We start from the raw sequence: 18,472 nt of genomic DNA, 5'->3' as shown, positions 1-18,472 counted from the left end.
GTCCTGGAAGAACACACTGTTCCCCAATATTCCCCAATAAAAAAAATAAATAAATGAAAATAAAAATTTATTTAAAAAAAAGAGTTTAACCAGCAGGGCTGGAAGCAATTGTGGGTTTTTTATTTGTTGGTTGGTTTGGCAACAACTCCCATTACCTCCACTAATCTCAGCAGTTGTTACTTTTGTATGCAGAAAAGATACCTGTTTCTGCCCCTAATTTCATTGGCCTTCAGGTAGGCCTGTAGTTCTGGTTTGCGTCCCTGCCTCCTTCTGTCCTAACGACCTAATAAAATTTTTTTTGCTACTTGTCCTCACTCCAAATAAAATGGGTATAATAGCCAACTCAGAGCTACCACTTGTTGCCCCTCCCTCATTCTCCCCAGATCCTTACTTGCTGACCCCTCTTGACAATTAGGACAAAGTAGGGCAGGAAATGTGTAAGTACATGAAGATATAAGTGGTGCTGACAGAGTATGCCACACTGTACAGGGCAGTGTGAAAAAATCCAGGAAAGACATACGTCAATGATTCGGTCAGATAATGGCAGAATTATAAATAGATTTCTTTCCAACACATATTTCCTGCAAGAAGAAACGAATCTTGGCTACTTGAGAACATCAAATTCATTTTTGTTTTTTCCACATCTTCCTCCTTTCTATTACCTGACTTTTAGGTCCAATTTTTTACCATCTGTCCCAATGTTAGACTGTGTATCAAACTAACCCATCTATTTTGCATGTAGAAAGTCTAGTCATTTTTAAATTGCTTATTTTTTTTTAAAGATAAATTGTTTAAGTCCAGCTGCTTACTTAACCACCATAATTTTATACTAATTATTCCCAAATTATCTTCATTACTTAGAAGTGTTTCTGGTAAGATAGCTGTTTCAAATAATATGAAAACTTAACATGCTGGATAAGTATAAATAACCTAACTATATTAGTAATTACATTAATTGTAAATGGTCTAGAGTATTCAAGCACCTGATTAAGGTATTAGACTGGAAACCATAGTGCAGTCTTTGCCTATGAATTTTTGAATGATACAGGTTTCTATTATTTGAGCATATCCCCATTACCAAAAATGTATAAATTATCAAGAATTGACTATACAGATATTGGAATAGTAACCAGTTATTTTTCTTCCCCCTCGTATGCATTTAATTCTTTGGTCAATATTAAGTATTACGTATTGGGCCACTCATTTATACACATTCACTAAATGAGGAAAGTGATATACAAGCTCTTCACTAATACACATTCCAAAGAACTACCTTTTTTTGCTTATGTAGTAATTGAAATTATGACTAAAACATAAATGGGTCACTGGCTAAAGATTGGATATTTTAGTTTGATACAGAAAAACCTAGATGAAATAAAAATAATGCTTTTCTATGGGGCTAGCAAAATGGTGGATGGAAGGAAGTCTTGAAGAACTGAGAAACAAGCCTTTCACAGGTGAAACTTGGTAGTTGTTTAATGATTTATCTTTTGTGACCAAGGTACCTTCCCCTACCTTCCAAGTCTATTACCCTTTCCATAGACCTCCTAATTTGGACTAACTGCAGGGAAAGCCAGTCTCAATTAGTAAGAAATCTAAATTATAGAATGTTTTAAAATGTAATACCCTTTTATTACCTTCAAATACATAAGCAACAAAATGATGCGCAGAGTTCTTTTACTATCATAATATGTATTTGTATTTGCTGGCATCATTAATATCACACTTTATTTGGTAAAGCTCTTAAATACTTTGTTTCAGTTGGTTTGTTTCAGGAGCTTAAACCTGCTCTGTACCTATTTTACTAAAATAATGTATGTGAAAGTTCTTACAAACTGTAACATAGTATAAAAACTTCTGGGTAAAGGAAAATCTGGATTTATATTTATTGCATAAGCCTGCTTTCTATAAATAGTTTAAAGGTGAAGTTCAGCTCAGCACAGGTTGAAATGATAATGGACTATTTCATGTAAACAACTCTGGAATCGATCTGGCATTTTAAACTAGTTAAAAGATTGACGTCTATGAGTGTATTCACCAAGAACCTACTTTCATGGAAGAAATTAATTCCATCAACCACTACAGAGGTTGTATCCCGATCACATCCTCAAATCATAAAAGAACTGTATGAAGTACCAGAACTTTGGCTATTCAAGGTAAACAAAGAAAAATCTTACAGCTCCAAGAGAGCCAAGGAAGTAAGTTTAACAAACAGAAACACCAGGTACACGAGTGTCTATGTCTTGTCTACGTAATGGCATGTTACATAATGTGTGCCTATTAAAACAAATCCATTTACCAAGGCTGACACCCTCAGTAGCTAAGAAAGCCACCCAGTTTAGAAGCCCTAATAATAAGGTCAGTATTGCTAAGGGATCTCCATCTATCAATATGGCCACTGTGCTGTTTAGTGAAAGGCACATTTCAGCATTTCCGTTACTGTACAGATAAGGAAATGGAGGCCCAGAATCAGAGATGATTTGCCAAAGGACATGATAACCTACAGCCATATTCACTCCTAGCTTCCAAAACATTTTCATCTGATTCTTAAAACAATCCCAGAAGGTCCACATTATGATTCCTGTTTACAGATAAGGTAACAGATACCCACAGAAGACATTTTGCCCAAGGTAACACTGATACATATATATATATATATATATATATATATATATATATATATATATATATATATATATATATATATAGAATTCCACAGCTGGGATTGAAACCTATAAAGTTGGAAATGAACTTTACATGACGTATAATAAATACCTGCACAATTTCTTCTGCTAGAATATAGAAGGGTGTGAACGATCTTTACTTCCATAGTAACAAGAAAAATCCAGACAAAATAAAAATGATACTTTTCAATGAGGCTAGCAAATAAGTGGATGCAAGGAATTCTTAATGAGCTTCCTTCCAGGGAGAAACAAGCCAAGCCCTACAGAGGTGAGCAGAGAACCTTGGTATTTTTAATACCAGGGGTAGACTCTTGAGTCTGGATGTAATACATGGAAGAGCAGGCCTGCCTAGATGGAGAGACTTTGCAGGGATGAGCATTCAGACAACACTCAGACAACAGTGAGTGAAATCTGGAAACACATTAAAAAACAAACTGCCAGGCTAGACAATCCCCCTTCCCTGGATTTTACAGAGAAAATAACAGAAGAGGGGCTGGAAGTCTTGTGCATTCTCATGGTGACTGGATTCCAGAACCCTGATAGAACTGAATATGAAGAACCACAAACATATAAACCTGCAACCCGAACCCCTCCCAGCTCAAATACTGACAAGATCAAAAGGCAGGGCCATAGGAGGATAGGGGTTCGGCTAAGTCTGGTCAATTCAATCTTATTAAAGCTGCAGTCCTGAGCCAGCCTAATTAGACTCTAGAGGAAAAGGAATGATCAGCCCTTCACCCTGACTGCCTATCCCAGGAAAGGACTTGTGCTTCCCAGAAATAACCAATGTTATGCTTCAGTCCCCACTATTCTTTTTTATACCCACTACCTGGAAAAGAATAAATTACAGGTTAAAAAGTGATCACCTAGATAAACAGCTGGGCATGGCAAGGAACACTCCATCATCAAGAGCTCTGGGATCGGACAAGCACTCCCTGAAGGTCTCCACACAAACTACTGTACATGCGCCTACCTCCAGCATGCTGGCTCATCTGAATTATAATACTGCCCTTCATTTAGCATATGCTCACGGCTTCATGTGATTAGCTGGTCATGTTTCATTTTTTGTGTGTCCAGCCACCTTCCCCACAATACGCAACTTCCTTTGGATGAAATACAGCTCTCCTTTTCCATTTAGTCTCGATGAGTCAGTAAATCTGGATACTTACCCTCAAATCTTTTATGCAAAAGATGTTCCTGGAGGGTCATTTTCTCAAAGCTCCAAGACTTATAACCATTGTTTAGAACTCTGTTAATGTGGTAGGTTGCTTGCCTCCATTTTTGTTTAGTTCTTTTTCTGGAGTTTTCCCCTGTTCTTTCATTTGGGATGTATTTCTTTGTTTCCTCATTTTGACTACTTCTCTCTTTGTTGCTATGTGTTAGGTAGATCTGCTACGTTTACCAGGTGGCCTTATGGAGTAGGTGCCATGTGGGGCCCAGTGGCACAGACTCCCTGGTCACCTGCACTGGGTGCTCCAGGAATGTCCCTTGTATGGGTTGTGTGTGCCCTTCTGTTATGGTTGAGCGTTGGCTGCTACTGGAACATCATTGGGTGGAATTGACTAAGGTGATTGGCTGTGGGATTTCGCCACATCCAGTTTACAGGCTACTGTATGGAGGGCTTACCCCATTGAGTGGGGTTTTCCTCAGCTGGCTCTGGTGCCTGTTGAGACCACCCCTCAGGTGTGCCGCTTGTGGGGCTAATTGGGCAGTGCTCTGCTCTGGTCTGAAACCAATCTCCAAGTATGCTGGCTGTGGGGCCTCTTGTGAGGGGCTCCGGGTGCAGGCCCAGGTCAGCCACTGCCTGTGACCAGATAGGGACTACTTGTAAGAGCTACAAAGCGGTCCTCATTTGTTCACTACCTGTGCTAACCCTGGAGGTGCGTGGGAGAGGCCACGCTGTGAACTGAGGACAGCTGCCACTACTACTAGGCCTGGGATAGCTCCACAAAATGCCAGGACACCCTGAGGCCTGCTGCCACCTGCCAGCTTACTTAAGGTTCAGCCACTGATAAAGCCTTGTGTAGTATGCAAGTTGGGTGAGGCAGGGTCTCACGGAGTCTCTAGAGTGGGAAGAGTTGTGGTCACCAGGTTAATGTAAGTTCTGGTTTGGTGCCAGCGCTGAATGAGCCTGGAGCAACTCAGTAAAAGTCTCAGAGCACACCAAGGCCAGTCACCACCCCCCCAGGGTCTGTCAGACTGGTAATTTTCCAACAAAGAGTGCAATGTGGGTGGGGCTGGCTGCTCTAGCAGTAACTGCCTCTGGTGTTGAAGGAATTGGGGGTGGGTGGGATCCCAGTGAGTCAGCAGGGCAGAGCTGCACTCACCACCAATCAGATTCAGATTTGGCCGTAAGTGTAGGGAGGGCTCAACACAGGAAAGATGGCGCCCACCTGCGGGCTGCACGGGAGGATCCCTCACAGGGAAAATGCCGACTCCTCCAGCCCTCCTCCTGAAGCCACGGAACTCAGTCTACCCCCACCTCCACCCCCGTATGTCTCCAACACCTCCCAAGTTACTGTCTCTCTGCTGGAGCCCCAGGTGAGTGCCTAGGAGTGAGGATGTGCGTGGGTCATTTAAGAGAATGTTTGAGTTTCCCGCAGCCTCCTGTCCCACCCAGACAGTCAAAATCCCCCGTTTTTCACAGCCAGATGTTGTGGGGGCTCCTCTTCCCGGCATCTGTACTCTGGGCTGTGGAGGCCAGTGTGGGGTTGGGGTCTCTCACTCCTCTGGGGAGAAGCTTTGCGGCCGAGATATCACTGCCAATTCTCAACCACTACACGGAGGTTTGGGTTAGCCAGTTTCGTGTCTCTGAATCTCCTACCATTCTCGATGTGGCTTCTTCTTGATATCCTTAATTACAAAACTTCTGTTCAGCCAGACTTCAGGTGGTTCCCAGGTTTATTGTTCTATAATTTAGTTGTAATTTTAATTTGTTCATGGAAGGAAGCAGGCACAGTGTTTATCTACTCTGCCATCTTGGAGCTCTAATCCAGGATGGTTTCTGACCTGGGTTTGCACACTCACTTCCAGGATTTTGAATCTTGAATGGGATAATTTAGAGATGAACAGTTGGACGTTCGTTTAATCCCGTAGAGGAATAAAAGCAAGATTCTTAAACAATTCCCAATCACCACCTGGAGCTTTCTGAGTTTCTATCCTAACTCCAGTTCTTTAGCTTCCCTTTGACCTCGTGAGCTCCCCGTATCCTTCAAATAAATTTGTTATTGCTTAGGTCAGCTAGAATTGGTTGCTTGCAATAGAACCCTAACTGGAACTCTTTGGTCCAGTAGACGATGCTAATCTCCCTCAGACATGTCTGCAAAAGACTTTGTTTTACTGGGTGATATATTATCATCGCCTATTTCAGTATCTTGATTATTCTTAGAATTTCTGGAAGCTACTGAGGCATACATCACTGTTCTCTTCTAAGTTCCAAGTTTTGCATGTCAGTAATCATTTCAATATGTTTGGCTCTGGTTTTAAAACTGAGCTGTCATGATTCACACACTGGTGTCCTTGATGTCCACACCAGCGTTAACATTCACTGCAATTGCATTACAAAACACAAAAGCTTATATCCTTTCAGTGTTTTCGTAATGAGACCTTTATATGCTGTTAGTATTAACAGTGTAAAATTTACACCAGTGTTACTGAGGATGTTTTGTTTTTACTCCCATTGCTAACTGGTTTCTTTTAGGTTTGATCTCATTTCCATCTGGAATCTATCTGTGCTATACATCTCCTCAATACAATTCCATGAACATGATGTCTTAGAGTTCTCACCTATGCATGTAAAGAGAGATTTAACTTTTGAAACGGTTAGAGACCTCTATATCTTTGATGACTAAACGACAACAAATTTAATAATGAAAGCCCGCTACAGATTTCTGTCAGCTCTAAACGGAATGATTCTATGGCTTTGAGGTTTCTAGTTGGTGCTGAGGTTTTAGTTATGCAGGATATATGCTCAGCATATCAGAAGTCTATTCAACATTCTGATGTTGACCTTAAGAGAAGCTAAAAAGAGAATTCTAAAATATACAGTATCCAATTTATTTTCTTTATCCAGAAGAAAGTTATAACATTTGTCCACAAACAACACAATTCCACTAAAAAAAAAAAAAAAAAAAAAATCTTACCAATGAGAAGATTACCAAAAAATCTTGCCATTTTTATATAGGCACACTCAAGGCTTCAGATAGCCTCATCTAACACCAAACCTTAGTAGTTACAGCTACTAATGTTAGGTTATTACGATCCATATAGAATATTTAGATTATCCCAACCCAGCTTTTGATAACAGTGAGTTCTGGGTCATGCTGCAGGTGGGGGAGGGGGGTGGAACAAAAAGGAAAGAAATCATAAAGGAGATACTAAATTGACTCAAATATTGAGGTACTATACTCTATTTAAAAAAGGCCTGGGGAAAGTATGAGACATACCAGACTTCTCAGAAGTCTTCCAACCATGAGGCTTTTAGAGAAACATCACATAGGTAACCATTTAAATCTCATTCTTTAGAGTATACGTTTGGGGATTATGAAAATGGCTTAAGCATGGAGAATGCTCAAAAATTGAGCCAGGGTACCAGATACGTACATCAGTGTGTAAAATAAAGTAATGTGACAGCTAACATTTGAGCAGGTACTGTGCTGCGTGTCTCGTATGCACCATTCCATTACACAACCCTGTAAGTAGGTGCCACTGTCACTCCATTTTATAAAGGAGAAACGGAAGCTCAAAGAAGTTAGGTAACTAGTCCAAGGACACAGTTAATTAATGGGGAGCCTGGATTTAAACTCAGGCCAGTCTAACTCTAGATCTAGTATTCTTAACTGATACCCAAAATGAAATACCTCAGAACCTAACTCCAACTACATTATCTCAAATGTATGCCTACATCAGGATAGATCATATAACACTAAACGTTCTTTAAAAATATAGTTTCCTCAATTCCACTTCTGGATGTCTGAAAAAAATGAAAACACTAATTCAAAAGGATATATGCACCCCTATGTTCACTGCAGCATTATTCACAATAGCCAAGATATGGAAGCAACCTAAGTGTCCATTGATAAATGAATAGATAAAAATGTGGTATATATATACAGAATGGAATTTTACTCAGCCATTAAAAAGAATGAAGTCTTGCCATTTGTGACATGGATGGACCTAGAGGGTAGTATTATGCTAAGTTGAAACAAGTCAAAGGACAAAAACCATACTATTTCACTTATATGTGGAATCTAAAAAACAAATGAACCAACGAAACAGAAACAGACTCATAAATACAGAGTACAAAATGATGGTTGCCAAAGGTGGAGGAGGGGGAGAATGTGAAGGGGAATAAGAGGTACAAACTTCCAGTTATAAAATAAATAAGTTAGAGATGTAATGTACAGCATAGGGAACACAGTCTATTGTAGTAACTTGTATGGTGATAGATGGTTACTAGATTTATTGTGGTGATCAATTCCCAAGGTATATAAATGTGGAATAACTATGTCGTACACCTGAAACTTACGTAAAATTGCATGTTAACTATAATATAACTAACCAACCAACTAACTAAGGAGGGCCTTTCCCAGCATTTATCACCCAGGGAAGATGCATATGTTCAGTCAGAAACGGTAAACAAGAAAAAAATAATACAGTTTCTTCAATTGCCTTAAAGCGTTAAGATGCCTAAATGTGTGTCATGGTTGCTGGGATTAATGTATTTCTCCAACTTCATGTGATGATTAAAACCATGGTAAATTTAACGACTACTACTACTGGATATTCTGAATTTAAGAGATAAAAAGAAAGGACACGAAGAGGAATACATCATCCCTTATTTTTTATCAAGGTCATCAGATGAAAATTAAATGATTACTGAAATTCACACTAAACAAAAATAATGATTAGACACTAGTATGTATGCTATAAAAGTCTGAAAGCTACACAGCAAGATAAAAACAGTCTTAAGGGCAAGTTTTATATACCAAAACCACCCCAGAAAATTTTACGTAACTGAAAAAGACCAAGGCATAAGTAGAGAAAACTCAATTAAGAGGGACCTCTTTATTACACATTTATAAAATAATAGTATAATTATTAAAAATGGAGATGAAAGTATTTGGTATCCTGTGTTTTGCATTCAATTTTTCAATCATCTTCACTATTTTTCAAAATTTGCTTTATGTTATTCAAAGTGTTCTCCCATAACCTCTACCCCACCCATCACTCAAAGCAAACTGAAAAACAAACTATTCAATAGGTTTTAGTGAGAGACTTATTATCAAAGAAATGAATCCAGTAACTCACAAATAAAGATGAAGAGTTTTCAAAGAAACATAGTAACAAAAATATATGAAGCATAATTTAATCTTTCTGATGATTCAGAAGGTGCCTCAAGGTTGCATTGTGCCATTTGCCTCATGCACTGTGTTTAAGTGCCTGTAAGAATTTTGGTTAGTGAAATTTTAGACCAAAAAAATTGTTCACCTACATGTAGTGCACACTACATCAAATGACTACAGATACAATATGAGAATTTGATGTGTATCTGTACTAACTAGGGCACAATTATAATATGCTAAGAAAATTTTTTAAATCTCACTTACAAAATGAGTATTTTTAGCACATTTGTAACAGCTACTTGTTTTCAAACTTTCATTTTTGATGATCAAATTGTATTTGACCATAATTAAAGAACATATAACTTTACAATAACATTAAAAAAAAACATGGTTACAACAGAACTATGTTACATTAAATGAAGCAAGGAAAAGTCACATGTATGTACTGAGTGGCACTGAGGTTTTTCAAAGCCATTCTTTTGAAAGGCTTTCAATCCACCTTTACATATACATCAATTTAAAAAAATTACTCGATGTGCTTGCAGAAAGAGATGAAATCAGTGTTGACCATGCAACTGCCTGAAAACCATTCAATGCTGATCACTGCACAAGTATTTTTATTTGATTATCCTGACAACCTTAATAATGGAGGTACACCTAAGTATTCAGATGTGGCTGACTCCCAACTAGTCAACCGCAAAGAAACGCTCAACTTAAGAAAAAGCTGAAACAAGTGGCAACTGAAAATGGCTGAACCACTGTAATTTATAGCTACAACCTTCAATCTTAGTTTTGCTATATACTATTTGGTACTTTTTGATTCAGCAGTTGGGGTAAAAAAAAGTTTCTTATTCAAACATATCTACAGAATGTCAATATAAAATGTGTGAATATATACATTTAACACACGCGCACACACACAACCACACTCACAACCACACTCACACTCACCTATCTAGAAAGCAGCACTTAACCACATCCCCTTTTCTCACTGAATCATTTGTTACTTTTAAGACCAGTTTAGATGCAATAAGGCTGCAACATATGGCTAAAGAGGTCAAACTCGAGCACCCACACTCAGGCTGGATTAAATTGTTCCTCCTCATGATTTGTGACAAGTAGTATACCGTTTATATAACAACTATATCTCAATAACTTAGAATTCAGAGTATAAAACCAGGGTCATTCAACTCCCTCGCTGTTTAAAGAACATTCCTCCTTCAATTCTTCTTCCCCGAATGGTAACGGCACACCAAACCAGGTCATACTCAACTGTACAAATGAACTTTACTCTTAATCTAAACAAACATGTGTTAAAACATTCTGAAATGCTGCGTCCTTTGACTTCTTCATCTTTTCAATTGCCCGATGCAGGTCCTGTTGTTGCACAGGCCGAATTTCATCTTCATCGTGGCTGAATTGCAAACAAAACAACCACATATTCAAATGACTTTAGAATACACCTGCCTAAAATATTTTACCATGATTAAAAAAATCTCTTTCTCATCCAAGACCCCAAAGACAACCATAATTAGAAGCTTCATGTGAACCCTTTTAGGAATTATGCTGAAGTAACAACTAGTTTCTTTGTTTATTAAATACATTATCATTAACAAGCTGAAGTCTGGTTCCAAGTAAGGCCCCCCTATTTACATGGGAATTTCTGGAAGACAAAGCATTCATTTACATATGAAATGAAACTTAAGAATTTAAGATATAAAAGCAATCTAGGAGTAATAGAGATCCCCGTTTTCCTAGTAGAGATGGGCAAGCCTAAGTTTTTGTCAGCTTTCTGTGACCGAGTCCATGGATTTTCAATAGGCATTTAGCTTTTATTTCTTCCTCTTCAGTTTAGACCCTCTCAAAGCCTCCCCCCAATTCATTTTCAGAACTCCCCTTTAGAAAAAGGCAATAAATAAAGTTGGGGGGATTGTTAATTCCAATTTACCTTTTATGCTATAAGCAGGGTTGGTATTGTAAAGCAAAATAAAAGAAACTAGTCTAAAAGCTCTAAAAGGGTTTGATACATATTAGAGACCAACTCTCTATACACATACCTTTCTTCTGATGTAGAATTAACATATTCCCTGACACAGAGGAGGGCAGCATCTCGACACATCTCTTTTAGGTCACTTCCTGAAAACCCATCAGTTTCCTGGGCAACTTCTAGCAGGTCCACATGTCTATCCACCTTAAACAAATATAAAACATGTTTTTAAAAAAACAAATGAGAAAGTTACTGCAAAGGATCTATCCAAACTTTCTTCTTAGTATTAAAGAATGTTAAGCATATTGGAACAGCAAGGATGGAGAATCACTAAAAAAGTATTTTCAGTTTCTAGAAGTTTTTTAAAACCTAAAAGCTTAAATTTGAAATAGAATATTTATTAATTGTCACTATAACAAAAGTAGCGGAATCTCGCTAGATACATAATGGAGTGATAGTGAAGAAGACATTCAAACAATGTTGGATTCACTTTAGAAGCTCTTAGAAAGGTCCCGAGTTAACACTTTTCTATAATATATTCAACATACTTGGCAAAGAGCTGGCATCACTACAAAACACATATTTCACTGACCTACTCTAACATTCATTTTAACTGCAATGCTTTGGTATTCTATTACCTCAACATTAACTCAGCACCTACAGTCTTGCTCCCCAATGTAAGCTTATGTATAGTCAAGCCAATTAAGTGATTGTACAAGGCACATAACAGACTTGGGAAAATAAACAAACTTATATGTAGATTAAGAAGAGAAAATAAGGGAGAAAAAATGTTCTTAAAATAATTACCATCTATTAAATGATTCTTACGTGTTATTCACTGTGCTAAGTAAGCACTTTACATGTATTCTCATTTAATCCTGTCAGGTTAAGTATTCTCATTTTCGTTTTCGTAATAGTGAGCCCTGGAAATAAATTGCCCAAGGTCACACCATTGCCAGAGCCAGGAGTTGAACACAATGTAGGAGAGATCCTACTGTATTCTCCCTTCCCCCATTTAGCTAACCATTTGTCTTAATATCTACTTTCTCCCACTGATGTGAAATGCCACCTTTATTAGTTACCAAATTCCCATTTGTTTTTGTGGAAGACCAAGTGTTTAAGTAAGAATAGCAACTTTATACAAGGACAAGAGACTTGCAAGTGAGAAGATACGGGGTCTATTGTCAGCTCTGCAACTGTGACTTCACATTTCTAAATGGGGGGGTTAAATAAATAGAAATCGCATACTCTTTGATAAAAAGAAAAGTGAACCCAGAAGGCAGGTGCGAAGGAAGCACTGATAATAAGCAAAGAAAATCGTAAATATATAGGTAAATCTAAATAAGCTTTTATATGTAAATAATAATTTGGAAATCATGTAGAAGTAAAATGCTAGACAATAAGAACATGTAACACAGAGGGGATAACTACATTAAGGCATTCTAAAGACTTAAAATTATAGTACTGGAAAGAGGACAGACATATCACTAACTTGAACTTTAGGTATATATACCAAAAGATTTTAAGGGCACCACTACATTTTAAGGGTACCACTAAAAAGGAATGCATAACTTCCAAACCAGTAGAGGAAGGGGGAAAAAGGAATAAAAAATACAATAGAACTAAATAACATGGGGCGGGAGGTGGTATATGGAGAGAAAGCAAAATACATGGAAAGCACTAAGATAGAGAATGAATCCAAAGTTATAAGCAATCATCACAAATCCAAACAGACTAAACTAGGCTGGTGAAAGACAAGATTAGACTGTATAAAAAAACAATATGTAGTTATTTGAGGTTTATTAAGAGTCATACCCAGTAGGAGAATAAAAAAGGCTCAGAGTTACATTTAAAAGGAAAAACACCAAAAATTGAAAATAAAAGATTGGAAAAGGATATTGAAAGCAAATATTAACCAAAAGAAAGCTAATGTAGTTCTATTTACATCATATCAATAGATTACTTTACTCAAAACAATCTGCAATAGAAATCATTATATAATGATAAAAAATAATTCACCAGAAAAAATGTAACAATTTGGAACTATTATACATTTAACATCATGTATGTACAACAAAATGAACAAAACTTCATTGAGAAATGGACAAGTACACAATATTGGGAGATTTTAAACTCATGTTTCATATACTGATATTATCAGACAATAAGTTCCCAGGGCTAGTTTTAGTTAGTACCTATGATCTAACAATGTACACACATAAAACTTGACAAACTGATTACAATAATTTTGTATAATTTGGATATTAGCTCTTTGTTGGTTATAAGGTTGCAAATGTTTTCCCAATGGCTTGTTCTTTCACTTTGTTCATGTTATCTTGTCACACTTCTGGAAGCATTAGTGTGATCATAGTCAGACTTGTCTATTTTTCTTGTAGTTTATACTTTTTTGTGTCTGAGGAACACTTTTTTACAAATGTACATATGAAATCAGACACACACAAGGATCTAATCTCCCTACTGTTCATAATAATGAACAAGTAAAAATAACCTACACATGTATTATGTATCTGTCCATAACTATGCTTGGAACTGATACAACTACCAACTTCAGGACACGAGGCTGGCTAACAATGATGGTGATTAGGGGGAGATGAAAAGCAAAATATGTTAAGATCACCTGTTAAGTATGAGTGGTGAATATAAGGTTATGTGCGTATGTTTCAAATATTTCATAAACTGAAAAAAAGAACTACTTAAAAAGATCTCCCAAATTATACTGAGGTGTTAAAAATTAGTCCTCTTCCCTAAAACGATCACCACCACCCTATCCCCTGACCACTCTTTGTTGGGCCACACTATGTTCAAACCACTCCCGTATCTTGTGCATGACAGGGTGATAAAGTTACAAAATTGAACAAAACAAGTATGAGAAAAGAACGAAAAGGAGAATATTAGAGTTACTGAAGGAGCAAGATTAATTCATCGAGGCAACATACCATAACGGTTAAATAAAGAATCCATCACCACTGTGTTCTGTGAGCCTGGGCAACTCAGTATATAAGTTTTCAGGGTTTCAGTTTCCTCAACTGTAAAACAGTACTCATATGGACTCCTTATATGAACTGAGGATTCAGTAAAACAATGTACATTTGATGCTTGAACAACAAGGGGGTTAGGAGTGCCAGCCCCCGTGCAGTTCAAAATCCATGTATAACTTTTGACTCCCCCAAAACTTAACTACTAATAGCCTACTGTTTACCGGAAGACTTACAGATAACATAAACAGTTGAGTAACACGTATTTTGCATATTATATGTATTACATACTGTACTCTTACAATAAAGCAAGCTAGAGAAAAGAAAATGTTATTTAAAAAATCATAAGGAAAAGAAAATACATTTACAAGTGTATGTATTTATTGAAAAGAAATCCACATAAAAGTGGACCCACGCAGTTCAAACCCATGTTGTCAAGGGTCAACTGTGTATCCCACCACAATGCTTGCACATTGCAAGTACTTTAAAGAAACACTTTTTATAAGGTAATAGCTATTGGATAAACCATGAAGTCATGAGAACTGTTTTCAATAGGCAACTATAAAGGCAATTCTCCAGTTCAAAAAGGTTTTAAGTACTGGGAACAATAGTGGAATAAATTAATGGACTTCTAAAACGGTTTGGAAGACCAGCAATTATTTGTGTGAGCTTATTTACTACATCTACCATTGGGTGTATACTTGCATGGTACTGTAAGCAGTTTACATATATCATTTGATTTACATTCTCAATGATTCTATGAGATTGCTGGCGTTATCTCTAATTTCCAAGTGAGAAAAATGAGGCATAGAGACCTAAACCATATTTGCCCATGGTCACACAGCAGGGAATGGGCAAGCCAGAATGTGGGACCCTCATGTCTGTCTCCAAAGTCCATGCTTGTTAACTATTGCCGCTGATACAGAAAATGCATACATTTAGGTTAGTTTGTATACGGAAAAAAAGTACCTCCTTACTGTAGAGTCAAACACGATACTTGTATAAAGGTATATACATTTTCTTAGTTCTAATTCTTTTTATACTTAAAACTTTACACCAAAACTACCAACTTTTAAATGAGTGAGTTGTGTTAAGATCTATCAAAGAATTGTGAAAGACCAAAAAATACTATCATTTCAAAAGCTTCATTCTTTTCTTCAGAGAAGAAAAACTCATAAAATATAAAAGTTTGGTAGTCTATTTGCATCAAAAATCCTAATTCCACCCAGCAATGTATACATATGATTGCTGGTGCTCAGTTTATTAAATAAATGTGTATGTAACTTATTTGAGGCATCTTTTAACAAAATTACATTAATGTCTTTCAGATTCTATTGAAGTAACAATATTCCTTCAGCATATAATACCAGCTAGTGGGAAAGCAGATGTTCCCATGTCAGCAGTTACCCAGAGGGCATTCATTCATATTCTGCATCATAAAGCTGATTAGAGACTAATCCTTTGTGCTTTCACGAATAAGAAACAGAATGCTAACAATTCCCTGTACCCATGACAAACATAACTCTAAAAAAATTTCCAAAGATATTACTGTTAAAAAAAGGAGAATACTGAAATCAAAGTTAAAATTAGACATCCCTACAGAGTATTAATGTTAAATATGAAAATTGATGGCCTGTGTAAAGTATGGCTATCTTCTGAGACACAGCTTAAATCTCTATTTATACTCATCATATACATGCAAATCATCTGTATCTACATTAGACCACATATATGCGGTTTGAAAAGGTTAACTCCAGCTATGAAGTATCTTTCATTAAAATCTTTTAAAATTAAATAATTGTATTACTTAACTTGGTATCTCTACAAAATTGTTACCTACTACCTTCTAATACTTGTTAAATTTCTAGCCACATCATAGCCACCCTTACTCAAAAGAACTTGTGAAAGGATTTTATCCCCTTTGCTTTCTGAACTGCTCATTAATACCTATCCTTGTTAAAGGTTTACCAATTACGTGTTTTATCTAAACAGTAGTACAACTACACAATGTCTTTCTGAAAGCAATTATCAAATATTCAATTAAAAGGCAAAATGTAATTTGTTGATTTCTTACTCATCTAGGACAGTAGTTCCTTACTTAGAATAAATACAAGGAGGGTTTTAGGAATTTCCCTGAAATTGTAAAAACCATTTCATGTTTTTTAAGGAAAGGCTATACATGTAGCTTTTATCTTTTTATTTAAAGGGCTCTGTGACCCCCAAAATGGTTAGTACCAATGATCTAATCTCTGTAATTTGCTAGGTTCTTTAAACTTCTGCAAAACAGCATACATGCTATTTTGATATATTTTAAAGAAATACATGAACAGAACACTACTGAAAGATACAAGAGAAGACGGGAACAACCAGAAAGACACATGCTTTTTGGGTAGAAAAGATTCAACATCAAAAAGATCTTAATTCTCTTGAGTTATGATCCACCAAAAACTAGTGTTTGTTATTTCTGGAATAAGACAAATTATTTCTAAAATTCATACAGAAAAATGAGCAAAAATAACCAGGAAACTTTGGGTTGGGGGACAATAAGGAATACCTAAGCCGTACTTGCTATTAAAATTTATAAAGCTTCAAAAAAAATTTTATAAAGCCTCGATAATTGAAACACTGGTACTGGTACCTAACAGCACAAAAAACCAATTCAAAGTCCAGAAACACATATGAGAATTTAATGAGAATTCTCAACACATATGAGAATTTAATATACAATAAAGGTGGCATTTTAATGAGGAAGAGATGGCCTATTCAATAAATGGTTTGGGACAACTGGATATCCATCTGGAAAAACAAAAGCAAAGTGCATATGATATATCCCAATAAATATAAAATACGTAGCAAAGATTTAAACGTAAACATAGAACCATAAAGGAGATACCATAAAGGATATTATGAACCATAAAGTATATTATGTATCTCCTAATGGAAGAACATAATTCTACCTAAGAAGTAATCCTGTTTCCCCTCTCTGCCAACCTGAACCTGTATCTAATCCAGTCTCTTAATCCAACTACCAATTTTAGAGGAACAACTAACTGCTCCTTGTGCAATCAGCAAAATTCAGATTATGGAAAAATCTGGACAAAGCCAACTTGGTTTTTTTCAACAAATAAATTGAAAGGGAAGGTCAAAGAAAGGAGAAACAAAGGAAGAATCTATAGCCTATAAATTAAGAGATTTAAAAAATAATCACGTAATTACAAATTATGAGCTTTATAGGAATCCTGAGTCAAACAAATAGTTAAAAAAAAAAAAAGACACTTAGGAGACAACTGGAAATTTAAACAGGCTGGATATTCAGTGATAATAATGAAATATCAATTTTTTGTTAGGTACAATAATGGCAATGAGGTTAGGCTAAAAAGAAAATTTCTTCCTTTTTAGAGATAAAACTAAAATATTTACAGAAGACATATGATGGGAAAACATGGGAGGTGGATAAGTAGCTACATTATGGAACAGAATGAGCCATGGGATTGATGGTAATTCAAAGAAGTAGGAAACCACTGAAATACAAGTATCCCTCACTATGGGAATCTTATTTGGTTTCTTAGTTTGGACAGCAAGTTCAAATAGGGAGTTTAAGTATGAAGTTTAGGATAGGGAGGAATATCATTTTATTAAAATATACTTGGTTATAGAGTTTTGGGGGAAAAGTAAAAGAGTTGGAAAATTCCTTTATAAACATGGGAGTGAAAAAAGCCTTTTTAATTTACATCCAAAGCCCAGAAACCATAAAGGGTTAGAAGAAAACACCCCAGTAAAATCAAAAGAGAAACTGAGAAAAATATTTTGAAATCATATAGATTTGGAAATCTATATGATTTGTATTAGGGAGATTAGGGCAAATCTCCCTAATAATACATTAGAGGTCCTACAAATCTTTAAGAAAAAGACCATTGCAATAGAAAAATGGGCAAAGAATATGAGCAGGTTATTTCACAGAAAAAAATTCAAGTGGCTCTTAAAACATATAATGCATTTCAGAAAATTAAAATTAAAATTATAATTTTAATAGCAAATTAAAATTATAGTGAGATACCATTTTCTATCTATCATATTGGCACAAGATTCCATAACATTCTGTTGGCAAGGCTATAGGAAAAAAGGCACTCTACTATTGCTGTAATAAGAGTAAACTGGGCATGGACAATTTGACAATAGTTACCAAAATTAGAAATATCTAGCAATTCCTCTTCTGGAAAATTCACCCTATTAATATTCCTGCACAAGTGTGAAATGACATATGTATAAGGTTATTCAATGCAGTATTTTATAATAGTGAAAAACCGATTAAATAAATTGTCGTATATCTTACACAGTGCAAAGAAAAAAAGAGAACAGAATCAGGAAACTATATGCTAATACGGAAAGATTTCAAAGATAAGTGATAAAAGCAATGCATAGGGGATTTATTAATATGGTTTATGTAGAAAAAGGGAGAGG

The 18,472-nt window shown here is 36.1% G+C and overlaps 1 protein-coding gene across 2 annotated transcripts in view; it reads right to left on the bottom strand.

The window, feature by feature from the left end:
- Positions 1-8,509: 8,509 nt before the first annotated feature.
- Positions 8,510-18,472, bottom strand: part of ATAD1 (ATPase family AAA domain containing 1) — a 35,785-nt gene continuing 25,822 nt past the window's right edge. For both annotated transcript variants that reach the window (XM_019738796.3, XM_019738806.3), the window contains 2 exons: positions 11,086-11,219; positions 8,510-10,442 (listed from right to left, as the gene is read on the bottom strand). In XM_019738796.3, coding sequence (XP_019594355.1) covers positions 10,322-10,442; positions 11,086-11,219 — 255 coding nt within the window. In that variant the 3' untranslated portion in view covers positions 8,510-10,321. The remainder of the gene's footprint in view (positions 10,443-11,085; positions 11,220-18,472) is intronic.

This window comes from Rhinolophus sinicus, chromosome 15 (assembly GCF_057876585.1).
Source record: "Rhinolophus sinicus isolate RSI-liver-muscle chromosome 15, RSI-T2T, whole genome shotgun sequence".
Lineage (NCBI taxonomy): Eukaryota > Metazoa > Chordata > Mammalia > Chiroptera > Rhinolophidae > Rhinolophus > Rhinolophus sinicus.
Note: the sequence above shows the minus strand (reverse complement) of the source record. Positions and strands in the feature narration are given on the sequence as shown.